This window comes from Acomys russatus, chromosome 3 (assembly GCF_903995435.1).
Source record: "Acomys russatus chromosome 3, mAcoRus1.1, whole genome shotgun sequence".
NCBI classification, from domain to species: domain Eukaryota; kingdom Metazoa; phylum Chordata; class Mammalia; order Rodentia; family Muridae; genus Acomys; species Acomys russatus.
Window position 1 is genome coordinate 55,454,968 of NC_067139.1, and position 17,596 is coordinate 55,472,563.

At 40.5% G+C, this 17,596-nt stretch overlaps 1 protein-coding gene across 1 annotated transcript in view; it reads left to right on the forward strand.

Annotated features, from left to right (window-relative positions):
• Nucleotides 1–17,596, forward strand: part of Dnah12 (dynein axonemal heavy chain 12) — a 155,622-nt gene that overhangs the window by 101,621 nt on the left and 36,405 nt on the right. Inside the window, 7 exon segments of the mRNA XM_051140594.1 lie at nt 1,408–1,548; nt 9,523–9,764; nt 10,784–10,931; nt 11,372–11,517; nt 13,608–13,822; nt 14,944–15,136; nt 16,853–17,045. Of these exon segments, the coding sequence (XP_050996551.1) occupies nt 1,408–1,548; nt 9,523–9,764; nt 10,784–10,931; nt 11,372–11,517; nt 13,608–13,822; nt 14,944–15,136; nt 16,853–17,045 (1,278 nt within the window).

The following is a 17,596-nucleotide window of genomic DNA, read 5'->3' on the forward strand; positions in this document are numbered from 1 at the left end:
TTCCCTGTCACAACATGGGCCTCAAGCGGGACCAGCCATTGGTTGGCCATTCTTTCAATTTCTGCTCTGTCTTTACACCAGCACATCTTATAGGCAGGGCAAATTATATGTTGAAGGTTTTGTGGCTGGGTTGGTCTCCTAATCCCTCCACTAGAAGTCTTGCCTGGTTACGGGAGATGGCTGGTTCAGGCTCTTTATCCCCCGTTGCTAAGAGTCTTAGCTAGGGTCATGCTCATAGATTCCTGGGAGGTTCCATAGGTTTCTAGCTTGTCCCAGAGATTCCCCTCCCACCCCAATTCCAGTTGTCTCTCCTAGTATTCTCTCTCACCATCCTCCTCCAACCTGATCTTTCCTGCTCCCATTCCCACCCCCACCCCAGTCTATTCTTCCCAGCCCCCTCCCTCAAAAAGCATCCTCCTTTTGGGTCTGTGGATTACAGCATGGTTGTCCTTTACTTTACAGCTAATATCCACTTATAAGCGAGTACACAGCACATTTGTGTATCTGGTCTGGCTTACCTCACTCAGAATGATATTTTCTAGTTCCATCCATTGGCCTGCAACTTTCATAATGTCATTATTTTTAATAGCTGAGTAGTATTCCATTGTGTAAATGTACCACAGTTTCTTTATCCATTTTTTGGTTGAGGGACATCTAGATTGTTTCCAGTTTCTGGCTATTATGAATAAAGCTGCTAGGAACATAGTTGAGCAAATGTCCTTGTTATATCATCTTTTGGGTATATACCCAGGAGTGGTATACCTGGGTCTTGAAGTAGATCCATTCCAATTTTTCTGAGAAAGCACCAAATTGATTTCCTAAGTGGCTGTACAAGTTTGCACTCCCACCAGCAATGGAGGAATGTTCCTCTTTTTCCACATCCTCACCAGCATGTGCTGTCGCTTGAGTTTTTTATCTTAGCCATTCTGATGGGTGTAAGATGGAATCTCAGAATCATTTTAATTTGCATTTCCCTGATGGCTAAGGGTGCTGAACAGTTCTTTAAGTGTTTCTCTGGCATTAGCGATACCTTTGTTGAGAATTCTGTTTAGATCTGTACCACTATTTTAAATTCTATTTAAAGTGTGTGTGTGTGCATGTGTGTGCGTGTGTGTGTGTCTGCATGTGTGGGGTGTGTGGGGGGGGGCAGAGAGAGAAAGATGAGTAGGTACATGTGCCTTGGTACTCAGGTGGAGCACAGGACAAGTTAAGGTAGCTAGGTCTTTCTTTCCATCATATGAGTACTAAAGGTTCAACTCAGATGATCAGGTTTGGTAGCAAGTGTCTCTTACCCAAGTCATCTCAAGGGCCCTCACTGTGACTTTTTCAATTTGCATATGGGTTTCTTCTGCTTTGTGATTATGTGATACATACTATCATTTTAAAATCTAAATCTTTGTCATCTAGGTGGCTGTTATGCAGAAGATCCGTAGTGAATACTTGACAAACCCTGAGTTTGATCCTCCTAAAGTCGCTAAAGCCTCTTCTGCTGCAGAGGGTCTATGCAAGTGGATCATGGCTATGGAAGTGTATGACAGAGTTGCAAAGGTATTTTCAGGATTTGCATGATCATTTCCTACTAAAATAGTGCCAGAAATGAAAGTGTACACCTTAAACTTGTTAACTTATTTTTGTATTAATTCCTTCAGAATTTCATATATGAGTTTTGAGTATATTCACCTCTCCCCAATTCCTCCCAGATCCACTCCCTTCCCTGCTTACCCACAGAACTTTGTGTCCTCTTTCCCCCTCCCCCCATCCACTGGGTCAATTTGTACTGCCCATATATTCTTGGCTGTGTGGTCTTGCACTGGAGCAGGCTCACCCAGCCAATGGCAACGCTCTTAAGGAAAACAGACTCTCCCACTCCCAGTGGCTCATCGGCTAGGGGGATTTCACTTCTGCCTCCCCTATCCTTTCTGGGACTTGGTCTGGCTTGAGCTTGCAATGGGCTTGTGCAGCTGCCACAACTGCCAGGAATCTAGACGATGACACTGTGTCCTCGTATCTATTCACTGCCTCTGGCCCTCAGAATCTTTCTGCTCCTCTTCTGCCTAGGTCCTTGAGCTTTGGGGGCATGTACAATATTTATGTTCTCTTTAGGCCTAAGAGTTCTGTAGGATCTTTTTCTCTGTACCGTGGCCAATTGTGAGTCTCTGGGTTAATCACCATCCACTGCAAGTAGAGACTTCCCTGATGAAGGCTGAGAGATGCAACACTCCATGAATATGTTAGTAAGTCACTAGGAGTCAGTTTAAATACTTTGTTCATGTAACAGAGTAGTAGTGGTAGGTTCTTCCCAAAGGCCTATGACCTGTCTGGCCACAGGTTCTTGAACCAATGATGGTGCCAGGCATGGACTTCATCATGTGGAGTGGGACTTAAACTCAGTCAGAAAGTAGTTGGTTACCTCTGTAATGCTTATGTCATTATTACCCCCAACAGCCTATCTTGTCAAAGCCAGTGCTTATTGTAACTCACAGGGTTCACAGCTGGGTGAGACTGACGATTGCTTTTCTCTTCTGGTAGCTTTCATAGTCCCTTCTAGCACTATGGAAGCTAGCCAATAGGGATGAAGCTTCTGGGTCAGTGCCACCTTACTATCTCCATGTTCTATGACTCAAGTACATGGTGTCTTCAGCATTAGGGGTCTTATCATCAAGTTCTGGATGGTAACCAGTAGCTTTGGCAGGAGCCTGTAATGTTTGGGGGTCTACGGGACTTCACTGACCAACAACTTCAAAAGAGGAAATGCATACCTGGCGAAGGGCTTTTTGTTAGCTTGTGCTGTCTAGTCAGGTCACTCTGTTATCCCATTATAGGATAAGGTGTGTGTGCGTGTGTGTGTGTGTGTGTGTGTGTGTGTGTGTGTGTGTGTATAAGCTACTATAGTAGTTAGTAGATTTCTATGACTTTTCTTTGAAAAGTCTTTAGAGTTAATTTTCTCCCCTTGTATTCCTTCCTCTGACCTGCCCTCCCATCCCCCACTTCAATTTAACCCTCCCTGTTCTATTAATCTCCTTTAAACTGTATTTCCACCCTTGTAAGCCCTACTAACCCCATCTTGTGGCTCCTTACTAATTTCTAGACCTCTGTGGGTATTCCAAATGAAATACAGATATGTGAAAATTCAAAGCTTACATTCACAAATGAGGGAAAACATGGGTCTGAGTTACCTTCCTCAGAATGATTGTTCCCAGTTCCATCCATTTACCTGTCAATTAAATAATTTTGTTTTTCTTAATAGCCAAATAATATTCCATTGTGTACATACAGGATGTTTTCCTTATCTATTCATGGCTTGATGGACGCCTAGGTTGTTTCTGTGCCATGGCTATTGTGAATAGAGCAGCAATGAATATAGATGAGCAGGTGTCTCTACAGTAGCAACTGTGAGTGAAATAAGCCCTTTCCTCTCCAGCTTGCTTTTGGTCATGGTGTTTCATCACAGCAATAGTAACCCTAAGACAGCCTGTGTTCTGGTGAGTCCCAAAGGGAGGGAGAGTGGCCAGGAGGAAGTCTTGGGAGCTGGCCATGGAGCTGGGGGTTGTACGTAACTTACCTTTGTCTTAGGCCATGTGTATATGTGTGCATAAATATATATATGTGTGTGTGTGTATATTACCATTATACATTTCTTAAATGATTCCAGGCAGAACTTGATCTGCTACAGTTGCAGTTTAATCCTCAGATATTTCTTTCTTTTCTTTTTATTTTTGCAGTATTATTATTGTTGTTGTTGTTGTTATTATTATTATTATTATTATTATTATTATTATTATTATTATATTCACATTATATCCTGATTGTAATCCCCTCACTCTTGTCTTCCTGTTCCCACCCTCCCTCCCTCTTCTGCCTGATTTCCCTCCCCTAGACCTCTGACCTGCAGGGCCCTCCTCCCCCACCATCTGACCACATCCTATCAGGTCTCCTCTGGATAGCCTGCATCCCCTTCCTCTGTGTTCCCACAGGGCCTCTCCACCAAGGGGCAGTGATCAAATTGTGGGCACCAGAGTGTCAGGGGCAGTCCCCCACATCCCCCCTCCTTCCCCATGTGGAGAATGAGCTGTTTTTCTGTTACGTCTGAACAGGGGCTCTAGCTTCTCTGCATGCATTGTCCTTGGTTGGTGCATCAGTTTGTGAAGGCTCCCCTGGATCCAGATCCGCTAGCTTTGATAGTCTCTTGTGGAGCTCCTGACCCCACCCACATACAACTCAAAGCGCTTTGCCCAGAGTGCGGCTGCAAGTCCCAGTATCTGTCCCCATCCCCTGCTAGGTGGAGTCTCTCAGGGGACATCTATGTTGGGCTAATATCCACTTATAAGTGAGTATATGCCATGTGTGTCTTTCTGGGTCTGGATCACCTCACTCAGGATGATCATTTTTAGTTCCACCTATTTGCCTGCAAATTTGAAGATTTCCTTGTTTTTGATAGCTGAATGGTATTGCATTGTGTAAATGTACCAGTTTCTTTATCAATTCTTCAGTTGAGGGACATCTAGGTTGTTTACAAATTCTGGTTATTACTCAGATATTCCTTGTGGCCTAGTGCATGGAGAGTATGGTAAGTGTGGTGCTGGAGCAACAGACTTGTCAAGCCAGACTTACTACGAGACGGCTGTGAATTAGAGGAATTAGGGCCTGATGATGGGAGAATAGAAGAAAAATCCAAAGCAGCCATTTTAACAGTTGATTCAGATTGGTTGTGACAACTTACATCTGTAGCCTCAGCTACCCAGGGATGCTGAGACAATAGGATATCAAGTTTAAGACCATTTAGGGCTACAAAGTAAGTTTCAGACCAGCCTGGGCAACTTGTCAAGACCCTGTCTCAAAAAAGTAAAATAAAATAGAATGATAGAGCTAGCTTAGTATGTATGAGTCACTGAGTTTTAAAAGATGGGTCAAATCATGCATTTTCCATATGAATCAAATCATGTGATATTTGTCTTTGTATTATTTATTTCATTTGTCACATCCACAAAATATGTCTGTGTTGCCACAAATAATAGAATTTCATTCTTTTCTGACTAAATAGTATTCCTTTGTATATGGTACCATGCTTTTTTTTTTTTTTTTTTTTTTTTTTTTTTTTTTTTTTTTTCGAGGCAGCGTTTCTCTGTGTAGCCTTGGCTGTCCTGGACTCACACTGTAGACCACGCTAGCCTCAAACTCACATCGATCCACCTGTCTCTGCCTCCCAAATGCTGGGAGTAAAGGCACGTGGTGCCACCACTGCTCAGCAATGGAACCATGTTTTTAAACAATCCAACTATCATTGTGCAAATAGCTTTTCCCAAATACTGATATAATATTGTTTAAATATATAGTATCTAAAGTCTTTGATAGTTAGGGTAAAAGAGGATGGAGAGATTTGGTTCAAAGGATGTGTAATTACAGTTTTTAAAAAAGGGGAAAGTACCTAGAATATGCAAATATAGAAGAAACAGATGCTAGATAAGTTATTGCCTAGGGCACAAAGTTAGGGGAGTGATGAGCCAGGTGGGAAAAAGTGGAAAATAACCCGATTGTGAAGTTTCCATTTGGGGTAATGAAAATATTTCAAAATCGATAGTGATAGTTGTTGTATAGTTCTGTGAACATACTCAAGACCTTTAGTACATACCTTTTAAATGGGTGAATTGTGTGGTACATGTATTATATCTCAATAAAGTTTCATTTTAAAAGTTGATTCAGGATTAGTGAAATGGGTAAGTGGGTAAAGATGCTTGCCACCAAGCCTAATAACCTGGATTGACATGACTGAGGGTCTTATAATTACATAGCAGGAGTAAAAAGACAACTCTTGCTGGTTGTCCTCTGATATCCATATGTATGTTGTAGCATACTGCACACATGCACATGCACATATACACCCATACAAATAAATAAATATAATTTAAAATTTTAGATATTTCTAAAACTCTTCAGTGAGATGACCCACCACATGTAGGAAGATCTAGTACAGTTAAAGTCAGAGTGAAGAAATATCCTTTGAAGCAAATGGCTTGACTTGAAGGGGATCTTTTAAGGAGTACCCACTGGCCCAGACTCCTAGGGTTTAGAGAATTTTACAGATTTGTCTAGTAAAGGTCTAGAAGAACACATAGATTGCATAATTGTACCCAGGGAAAGAGGAACATAAGTTAAAACAAAGATTTAAATATTTGGTAGCATGTATTAGAATAAGCTCAGAGCACAGAGTAATCAATCTGTAGCACTTGAGAAGATGTTTTCCCATGAGGTGGGCATTTGCTGATAGAGATGTAGTCTTTGATTTCATGTCAGATCTGTTATCTCTCAATTCAGTTCATTTCTACACACACACACACACACACACACACACACACACACACACACACACACACAGTAGTTGTTCCTTTTCCATATCAAGGCATCTGCTCCATGTTGGCCCAAGAAGGTAGTAGGGAAACATTCAGCAACATCAACATGGACAGAGAAGTATCCTGGCTTCTGTCTACTTATTTTAACACATTATTCCTTTAGGATTTTATCCCAGAGAAAAGAGAGCCAGACTTTTGGATCTGATAAGTTTTTATTGCTACCCTCTTTGCCTCTAGCTTCATTCATGGAGATAACCCTTATGGCCCCACCCATCAAGAAGGGCTGGGATTGCCCTCTTTGGGTCTGTCTTAGACTCTCTTTACCTTCTAAAGTCTTTGTACCAGTGACTTATGATATGATTCAGTGATCAAGTTAATCAAAGCTTAGTTTTGATATGCTAATGGCACAACAAAATAACAGTTTTTAAAAATCTTTTTTCTCTCATGGTATATACTCACTTATAAGTGGATATTAGCCACATAATACAGGATAACCACACTACAATACACAGACCTGAAGAAACTAAATAACAAGGAGGACCCTAGGGAGAATGCTTGATTCTCATTCAGAAGGGCAAATAGAATAGACAACAGAAGCAGGATGGGAGCCTACCATAGAGGTCTTCTGAAAGATTCCACCCAGCAGGAGATTCAAGCAGATGTGCAGACACAACCAAACTCCAGGGTGGATCACAGGATGTCTTATGGAAGAGTTGGGAATAGAAGGACCTGGAGGGGACAGGAGCTCTACACAGAGACTAATGGTGTCAACAAATCGGGCAGAGGTGGGGATGCTGCTGAGACTGATGCACCAACCAAGGACCATGCATGGTGTGGACCTAGACCCTCTGCTTAGATATAATAGACAGGCACCACAGTCTCCTTGTGGGCCCCATAATTTGGAGAGTAGGGACTACTTCTGACATGGACTCTTCTTGCCCTCACATGCTGATCACTTTCCCCTGGCAGGGCAGCCTTGCCAGGCCACAGAGGAACAGGATACAGGCAGTCCAGATGAGACTTGATAGTCTTAGGTCAGATGGTTAGGGAGGCTCCCTCAGCTCTTCCCCTTCTTCTGTGCATCTGGGATGGAGACTGAGAGAGATGCTCAGTGTCAGATGCTGAGTTGCAACAGGTACTCTTCCACAGTCAAAGGCCTCTCTCTTCCTCTCAGTCCTTGCTGGGCTGGGTGGTCTAGGGCTTCTGACTCCTTGGAGGCCATGTAGGCCATGTGGCCCACCACCCTGTTGCTGTAGCAGTATTTATTGTCATACCAGGAAATGAACTTCATAAAGTTGTCATTGAGAGCAATGCCAGCCCCAACATCAAAGGTGGAAAGTGGTCATCACTGTTAAAATCACAGGAGACAACCCAGGATGCCCTTTAGTGGACCTTCAGATGCCTTCTTCTCCACCTTCTATATGTCATCATACTTGGTGAATTTCTCCAGGAAGCATGTCAGATCCATGATGGACACATTGGTGGTAGGAAAATGGAAGGCCATGTCAGGGAGCTTCCTGTTCTGCTCTGGGATGACCTTTCCCACAGCCTTGGCAGCACCAGTGGATGCAGGGAGGATGTTCTGGGCAGCCCCATGGCCATCTTACCACAGCTTTCTAGAGGGGCCATCCACAGTGTTCTAGGTAGTAGTGATAGCATGAACTGTGGCCATGAGTCTTTCCACAATGCCAAAGTTGTCATGGATGACCTTGGCCAGGCGGCTAAGCAGTTGGTGGTGCAGGAAGCGTTGCTGACAACCTTGAGTGAGTTGTTATACTTCTCATGATTCACACCCATCACAAACATGGGGGCATCAGCAGAGGGCGCAGGGATGATGACCTTGGCCAGGGCGCTAAGCAGTTGGTGGTGCAGGAAGCGTTGCTGACAATCCTGAGTGAGTTGTCATACTTCTCATGGTTCACACCCATCACAAACATGGAGACATCAGCTATAGAGGTGGAGATGATGACCTTGGTCAGGGAGGTAAGCAGTTGGTGGTGCAGGAAGCATTTCTGACAATCTTGAGTGAGCTGTCAAACTTCTCATGATTCACACCCATCACAAACATGGGGGCATCAGCAGAGGGCGCAGGGATGATGACCTTTTTGTCCCCACCCTTCAAGTGGGCCCTGCCCTTCTCCAAGGTGGTGAAGAAATCAGTAGCCTCCACAATATACTCGGCACCAGCATCACCCCATTTAATGTTAGTGGGATCTCACTCCTGGAAGATGGTGATGGGCTTCCCATTGATGACATGCTTCCTGTTCTCAGCCTTGACTGTGCCGCAGAACTTGCCATGGGTAGAGTCCTACTGGAGCATATAGAGCGTATAGTTGAAATCAACGAAGAGGTCATTGATGACAATAATATCCTTTGCAAAACATGAAGGAAGCCCTGGCAACCAGGTGCCCAACATAGCCAAATCTGCCCTTTACCATTGTGTCTCAAGGACAAGGTTTGCAAGAGCAGAAAGCCTCTTGACATTTTAATTTTTTGAGACTTACTACAAAACTTTTCCTTCTTTGTATTTTTACTATTATACTCTTAATCTCTTCAAGGCCAATGTGATCCTTGGGGTGACTGGGAAGAAGGTTACAGACTTAGAAAGGAAAACAATTATTTTAAACCCCATTAAAATCCAAAGCACACTTACATGGTTTTTAAAAATAACTTAATATAGAAACAGAATGGCAAGGCAGGCATGGTGGTTTGTATCTGTAATACCCGTATTTGGGAGGCTGAGGCAAGAGAATTGTCATGAGTTTGAGAGCAAAACGGTGAGTTCAAGGCCACTCAGGACTATAAAGTAAGAACTTGTCTCAAAAGAGCAACCAACAGGGAACCAAAAAGGAAGAAACAGAATCACAAGGCTTTAATGCCCCTCTCATTTTTTAAAAACTGAATGGCAATTTTTCATTATTTTAAAACACTTTGCTACCTCTTGTGATGTTTTTACTCTACATTAAAATATCTCTTGTTATTCCAGAATTTATTTTATATGCTATAATTTAGAGTTCCAAATGATTTGTCTATTTTCTGAAGTATTATATGTATTTTTGTTTTATTTAATATTTAGGGGTGCATTATGTGTAATTTATTGTTTTACCCCATGCCTGGCCTGTAACTTCTAACTTTTACATAGAACACACAACATCTGCATGTTGTTCCCAAACAGGTTGTGGCTCCTAAGAAAGCTCGCTTAGCAGAGGCTCAGAAGTCCTTGGCTGAGACCATGGAGCTTTTGAATCAGAAGAGAGGAGAACTGGCTGCAGTAGAGCATCATTTGGAAAATTTACAGAAGACTTTTCTTGAGAAGACAGTAGAAAAGGCAGCTTTGGAAGACCAGGTGGAGCTGTGTGCTAAGAAGCTTGAGAGAGCCTCAAAACTAATAGGAGGGCTAGGAGGAGAAAAATCAAGGTAGAGCCTCCTGCTTCTCCTCCTGTCATCACTTGTGTGTCACAGTCACCTGTGATTGGGGATATGAGGCATTTTGTAAAGCACCTGGCTGGGACTCTGTGAAGTGTTTGTAACTTGTTTTCAAAACAGAAACAAGCAAAAGGAGAGGGGGAAAGAAGAAAAAGAAAACACAATGTTTACAGTCTTTTAATCTAAATGGTATTGGTGAGTTATGTATGTAGTTATATATGTATGTAGTTATTTTCTAATTTTCTATGTCTTTTTAAATTTGACTGGACAGTCAGCTATTTCATTATTGATACTGTTTATTCAATGATTAGTATGATATAATAATTTAGTCCAAGTCAGATGATTTAGGAATAATTTTTATTGTGATGGTTTTGTTGAATATAAAAACTATTGACCTTATCTGTAGGATCTCAACTTTTTAACTTAAGGTATATCAAATAGCCTTGCTTCAGAACAGCATTTCTGGAATGAACTGCAAATGTCTCTGGTTCTTATTAAATACTGAAACAAGCAGTAGAACCAAATCATCCTGGAGAAGATTATGAAGAAAAATGCTGGGGTTGTCATTGTTGTTGGAAAGGCTGAGTCCTATAGGGCATATCTACTGCTCTTATATTGAAATGTAGAAACTCTTAAAATATAGCATAATAGATCTAGGAGGGCATCCAACTTCTTTATTTTACAGGTAAGCCCAATATTTCACAGCTTCTTCTTATAGGATTTGGACAAGAAGGCCTTTGCACTTTCTTTTAATTGTTTTAACTTTGTGTACGCACATATGTCTGTGCACCAGACACGCCTGGGGCCTGTGGAGTCCAGAAGAGGATGCTTGATCCCTGAACTGTAGTACAGACAGTTGTGAGCCACCATGTGGATGCTGCAAATTGAACCCCAGTCCTTTAGAACAGCAGCCACTACTCTTGCTGTTAACCACTGAGCCATCCCTCCAGGCAGATCTTCCCATAAAATTGTCTGTTGTTAATTGGTTTTGCCTTTGGTTTGTTATACAGATGGTCTCAAGCTGCAAATGACCTTCAAATAACATATGAAAACTTAACTGGTGATGTCTTAGTATCAGCAGGAGTAATAGCTTACCTTGGTGCTTTCACATCTGGATTTCGGTATGAATGTACAAACAATTGGAGCATGTTATGCAAGGTATGAAATTCACTTAGTAAATTTTGTTTTAGAACATTCAAAGTGTATTTTGGAAAATATGAAGGCATGAGGACAGCAAAAGGAAGAACACTAAAACTGTAGGAAGTTCCTTTTTGTTTCTCTCTGTATGTGTCTGTGTCTCTGTCTGTCTGTCTGTGTGTCTCTGTTTCTGTCTCCCTCTCCCTTTTCCTCTCCTCCTCCACCTTCTCCTCCTTCTCCTCCTCCTCCTCCTCCTTCTTCTCCTTCTTCTTTTTCTTCTTCTTTTACTAGCAAATTATTCCCAGAGTCTAACTTTCAATGCAGTTTTTTTCCTGATCCTTAGTTATGGAAATTAAATATGCATTTTATTTTATTTTTGTTGTAAATATGCATTTTAACTTAAAGACTATTTCAATTAATAAAATGAAAGAAAACATCAGACTTTTGTTTATTTCTTACAGGAGAAAAAGTTCCCATGTTCTGAGGAGTTCTCATTGAGTAAAACCTTGGGGGACCCAGTAAAAATTAGAGCTTGGAACATTGCTGGGTTACCAACAGATGCGTTCTCCATAGACAATGGTGTGATTGTTAATAATTCTAGACGGTGGTAAGCAACATAAAGGGCTTCCTTTTGTGTTATTTGGAAGACTCCGAGCATATATAAAAGCCAGAATGCTTTTACAAGAAGCATCAGTGCAATGGTAACCCCTGAATTCTGCAGGTGTCATTATGTCTTCTCAGCTGCTTAATCACGAATCCATCTACCCCTCTGCCAACCCGTGCACATGTGTTTACAAATGAGCAGCAGACATACACTTCCCCTTAGCCACGTCAACATGTATGCTGTTGACTAAAGAACAGTATTAGTTTATGTATTTTTGTTTGATAAGAATTATATATAATGAGATACAAAAACTCAAATGTACCCATTACCAAATGGTTAAGTGTCTTAAAAGTATACACCTGTACCCTCAGACTTGACTTGATCAAGATACAGAGCAAGGCTACCTTCTGGATGGTCCCTTTACATTCCTTTCCCACCCTCATCCCACCCCAGGGAATCATCGTTCCAATTACTTCTCAACATAGATTAGTTATATCTCTTACAGAACATCATATCTATTTCTTGGCATGTATATGAGACAGCTTCCTCCCAGTATAACTGTTTTGAGATTCACCCATGTTACTCCATTTATGGGTACTTCATTTTAGGGAGGGTTGTATTCTATCAGTGTTTATGACTCACCATTTATTCAGTTATCTTACCAAATTAAAGATTTCTAAATCATTCTTGCCCCAATTGTTGTATATATAAAGTGAGGTGCTAATTATGCCTAAGTCATGATGTTGTGAGGTGTGAGACACTTTGAGTGTGTCAGATGAATTTAAGACTCAAGTGTATAATCATGCATGCTTTAGAAATGGTCCCATAGAGAGGCTTAAAATTGGCTTCAGTGGCTGAATAACCACAGAAGAGACTCTTTTTCAAATAATTATTTTCCAGATATTGAGAATTATTCCTCATATTCAAGTTGATTGTAATGCCCATTTACTGTTCTCTCCTCTAGCCTCCACCCTCCAGCAAGACCTAGGCTGCATAACCACTGTTCTATTCTTGCCTAAAAACCTATATATTCTTTTAAAAATAGATTTATTTACTTTATGTGTCTGACTGTCTGCCTGCATGGATTTCTGTGTACCACAGGCATGCCTGGCTGCCTACCAAGGACAGAAAAGGGTGCTGTATCCCCTGGAACTGGAGTTGCAGACACTTGTCAGTTGCCACGTGATTGCTAGGTCCTCTGTAAGAGCAGCAAATGCTCTTAACCATTGAGCCATCACTCCAACCACCAATTACATATTCTTAAATATAAATCCTTTACTATCCTAGAAAAACATTCCTAAATAGATTTTAAATATACACCAAACTTAACTTGGCCACTCACTCTATACTCCAAACTGCTAAAAAAAATATCATTTGTAAGCTGGTTTGCTTTTTATTTTAAACTTTTAACAAATGTCCTAAACAATTATTTTTCACATTATATTAATAGATGCTGTGCATTAAAATTGCTGTGCTGACAGTGTTGTGTTGATAAGAGCACAGGTCATAGGTTCACAAAGTCCTGCTTCTTCTAATATGGTTGTAGCTTTAGGATTGGGATTTTTGGCAATTTGAATTTCTTCATTTGTAAGAATAAAATACTTTTTTACTTTCTAAATTAAATTATTCTTTTGAAAAGTTCATATATGCATACAATACGTTCTGGTCACATTCATCCTTTTACTCTCTCGTACCCACCTCTGACCACCATTAATCCTGCCCCCAACTTCCTCCCATCAAGGTCCCATTGTATTTTTATGATTTGTTTTGTTTTACTTTTGCTTTTGCTTTGTGGGCACTGGGTTTAGCCAGGGACACTTTTCTTTATTTAAGTTTTTATTTTTTGGGGAATTGTATGCATGAATATTCTATTTATACAACTTCTATCCCTCATTTCCCCCAACTCCTCCTGTGTTCCCCTCCCTGGCAAATTCATGGCCTCTTTTGGTTGTTATGACATTTGTGAAGATAGCTCTTCATGTAAAATACTTTGCATTTGTAACAATTGATGACAACATTTACCTAAATGGCATAGATTTTAAGAGATTGCAGCATTTGTGTGTTCCTCTTGGATTTTTCTTCTTTATTTCTAGGCCTTTAATGATTGACCCCCAGGGTCAAGCTAATAAATGGATCAAAAACTCTGAAAAAGAAAACCAGCTTAGCGTTATCAAGTTATCAGACACAGACTATATGAGAACACTGGAAAACTGCATTCAGTTTGGAACACCACTTCTTCTGGAAAATGTTGGTGAAGACCTGGATCCCTCTTTGGAGCCTTTGTTACTTAGACAGACTTTTAAACAAGGTAATGCTAGAAGATGACTGGATCATCTTGAGGCAGGAAAGAAAACTAATACATAAATTCAGTAACAGTGATAGTGGCTTAGAACTCCATGTCAGCTGGGTGGTGGTAGCGCATGCCTTTAATCCCAGCACTTGGGAAGCAGAGGCGGTTGGATCGCTGTGAGTTCAAGGCCAGCCTGGTCTACAAAGTGAGTCCAGGACAGCCACAGCTACACAGAGAAACTCTGTCTCAAAAAACCAAAAAAAAAAAGATCTGAAACAAGTGCTCAGAAGTGAACCCTGATCAGGAACCTAAGATAAGTGTCTTCTTTACCTTGTCTATTACTCCCTGGATTCCAGTTCTGTTGAGCACTTGAGGCAGCTGAAGCCAGTCTGAAACCTCCTTGTCTTGTGATCATTGACCTCAGAAAGTCCATTAATTATGAACAATCACAAGAATGTGGGCCAGAGTTGAGACCTGGCAAACATTACCTCTGTGTATCTTTCTGATGATGAGCATTTATTTCTGTCAAGCTCTGATACCTAATGAGCTTTAATCATACAAAAATTTTGGAGTGATAGGTTTGGGGTTTTTTTGTTTTGTTTTGTTTTTGTTTGCTTTGCTTTGGTTTGGTTTGGTTTTCTCTGTGTGGGCCCAGCTGCTCTAGAACTCCCTCTGTAGATGAGGCTGGCTTCAAACTCAAAAATGTCCTCCTGCCTCTGCCTCCTGAGTGCTGGAACTAAAGACATGTTCCATGACAACCAGACACAATGTCCTATGTTGTTCCAGAAGGAGTCCTAGTGTGTAATCACTTACTTGTCTCTGTGTTGGTGACTTGTCACATCTGCTTTCTATTTTAAATTACTTAGGAGTCACTGGGCATGATGGCACACACCTTTAATCCCAGAACTCAGCAGGCAGAGGCAGGAGGATCACTGTGAGTTCCAGGCCAGCCTGGTCTATAAAGTGAGTCCAGGACAGCCAAAGCTAACACAGAGAAGACCCCGTCTTGAAAAAAAAAAAAGAAAGAAAGAAAATTACTTAGGACTCTTTGCTTATAACTTACATAAGGCCTTGGGAGTCCTTAGGAAGACAGGCTAAGTAACTTGGCTCATTTGTCATCCACTTTTTCTGAAATATAGGTGGTATTGATTGCATCCGACTTGGTGAGGTCATTATTGAATATTCCTTTGATTTTAAGTTTTATATCACCACAAAACTGAGAAATCCACACTACATGCCAGAACTGGCTACAAAAGTGTCTTTGCTCAATTTCATGATAACTCCAGAAGGGCTTGAAGATCAATTACTAGGCATTGTCGTTGCAAAGGAGAGGTACGGTTTGTTTGTTTGTTTTTAAGATGTTTTAGGCAGTTTAGAGAATATCTGTAGGCCATCAGTATTTTTGTTTTGTGACCGTTTTGAAATGACTAAATTTTATATTTTGTCCTTATAAATTAAGCACTTATATAATATTTTAACATAGCCATTCAGTAATAACTTTTAAGCCAAGTCATGTTTTACTGGTCTTTTTAGATGGGTAAAGCGATTCAGAATGCGTCCCGTGACTGAGTTAGAAACTTCGTCCATAGTGATATAGGCCATAGATGGAATCAGAAATGGATCAAAGACTTCTATATAGAGTGCTAAAGTTAGAGGCTGCTGCCTGGGGTAGGGCGTGAAAATAGGAGGTAAAGCTCCATATGTACTATAAGGAATACTGCATTTAAAATTGATAAACAGCCAGGCACAGTGGCGCACGCCTGTAATCCTAGCACTCAGGGGTGCAGAGGCAGATCTAGGTGAGGCCTGCCTGGTCTACAAAGTGAGTCCAGGACAGCCAAGGCTATACAGAGAAACCCTCTCTCTAAAAACTCCTCCAAAAATTGATAAATGAATCTCTCTGTGTTCAAAATGAAAGAGAAAGGAAAAGATTAAGACGGAATATGCCTGAATAGTAGCGGTTATTTTACCTAGTATGTAAGAACATAGAGAATTTTCTATGATTTTATTGTTTGTTTTGTATTTTTCTATTACTAATATACATTGTTTTTCAAATGAGAAAAAAATAACAATACCCAGAAAAGCTACATGAAAGAAATAAATTCTGGAAGAAAATAATTGATTCTCATTGAAGCTTCATATGGCATTATTAAGTGGTCTGTTGAGTGAAACCAAATTAAAAGTATACAAAAGTAGCTTTGTTACTTCCAAAATGCAAATATAAACAAGACCTATATTATAACATTCTCTATAACAGACGGCATTATTTTTTAAGTTTCATCCACTTTTGCTCATTAGTGCTTAATGCCAATTTTGCCTTCACTTAAAAAGCCAGTAAGACCATTCCAGCTTCTAAATTGCTATTTTAGAAGAGTTATTAATGACAAAGCCAATGAACTAATAAAAAATCTCCTACTTGGAGTCTTTTTATTTTCCTGTATATAATCAGCTGTGCCACAAGGATTAATATAACACAGTGTTAGAGTTACTGTCACATTTTAGGTATGCAAATGATGTTTTCTTTGCTTAAACTTATCAAATCAATATTTGTATAAGCCTTTTCATTTCCTATTGCTGTGATCAAATATGTTGACAAAAGAAAGCTGGGGAAGAAAGGGTTTATTTCCGTCCACAGTTCCGGTTTATAGTCGTCCTTGGCAGGGAAGTCACAGCACAGCAGTGTGAGAGAACTGGTCACATGACATCTCCTATGGGAAGTAGAGAGCGATAGATACATGCATGGCAACACTCGCTCCCTCTCTCCTTTTTGTACTTCAGTGTCCAGCCACGCAGTGGGGTGAGCCTCGTTTAGATAAGCCCTCACTGAGAGCCCCTTGCCAGGCAACTTTAGATGGCTCCACGTTAACTACTGAAACTACCCGCCATACTTATTCTCCCACAGTTATTCTCTCCCTACCATAGTAAAATTGATTAGTTTTTTTTACATCTATATAATATTCAAATGTTCACAAATTTTTATACACAATATTTAGACAGAAGTTAGATTAAATGCTACAAATTTACAGTAAATGTTTCTATCTTTTTTAGGCCAGAGTTAGAGGAGGAACGAAATGCTCTTATTCTTCAGTCTGCAGCTAATAAGAAGCAGCTCAAAGACATAGAGACAAGAATTTTAGAAACATTATCATCTTCAGAAGGAAATATTTTGGAAGATGAAAGCGCAATAAAAGTCTTAGACTCTGCCAAACTGATGTCTAATGAGATAACAAAGAAACAACAGGTGAGATAAAGACACTAGAATTGTTTCCAGTCCCTGAGGAAATGCTGTTGTAGGCTTTCAAGAAAAGAAAATTGACAAAACTTGAAAATGAAACCAGTGTTGAACTCAGAAGAAAATATCTTACTGTTGAATTTCTCTAAATTTCGTTCAATCTATACATTATCTATACATAGAAGAAATAAAATGAAGTTACTAGCTAAGTGTGCAGCACAGTCAGGTTTATTTAGCATTTAGTTGACTCTTCACCTAGAAACTGAACATTGAAAGTTGTCTTACCCCAGTTAGTGCTTGGAGTTTGAGGTTGTGGAGATAAACCCACGATAAATGAGCAATAAGTGGTTCTTGGAACCAATAGGAGATGTTCTAACATCAGCCTGTCACCCTGTCACCCATGGTGCCTATTAGAGAAAGTGGGGGGGGGGGGGCAAGGGGGAAAGGGAAGAGGGGAGAGAGAGGAGACATAAGTGCCAGCAGGAGGAAAGAGGAAGGTGGCCTAGGACCAACAATACATTCCAAATGCATCAAACAGGCAGGTGCTATTTTATTGTACA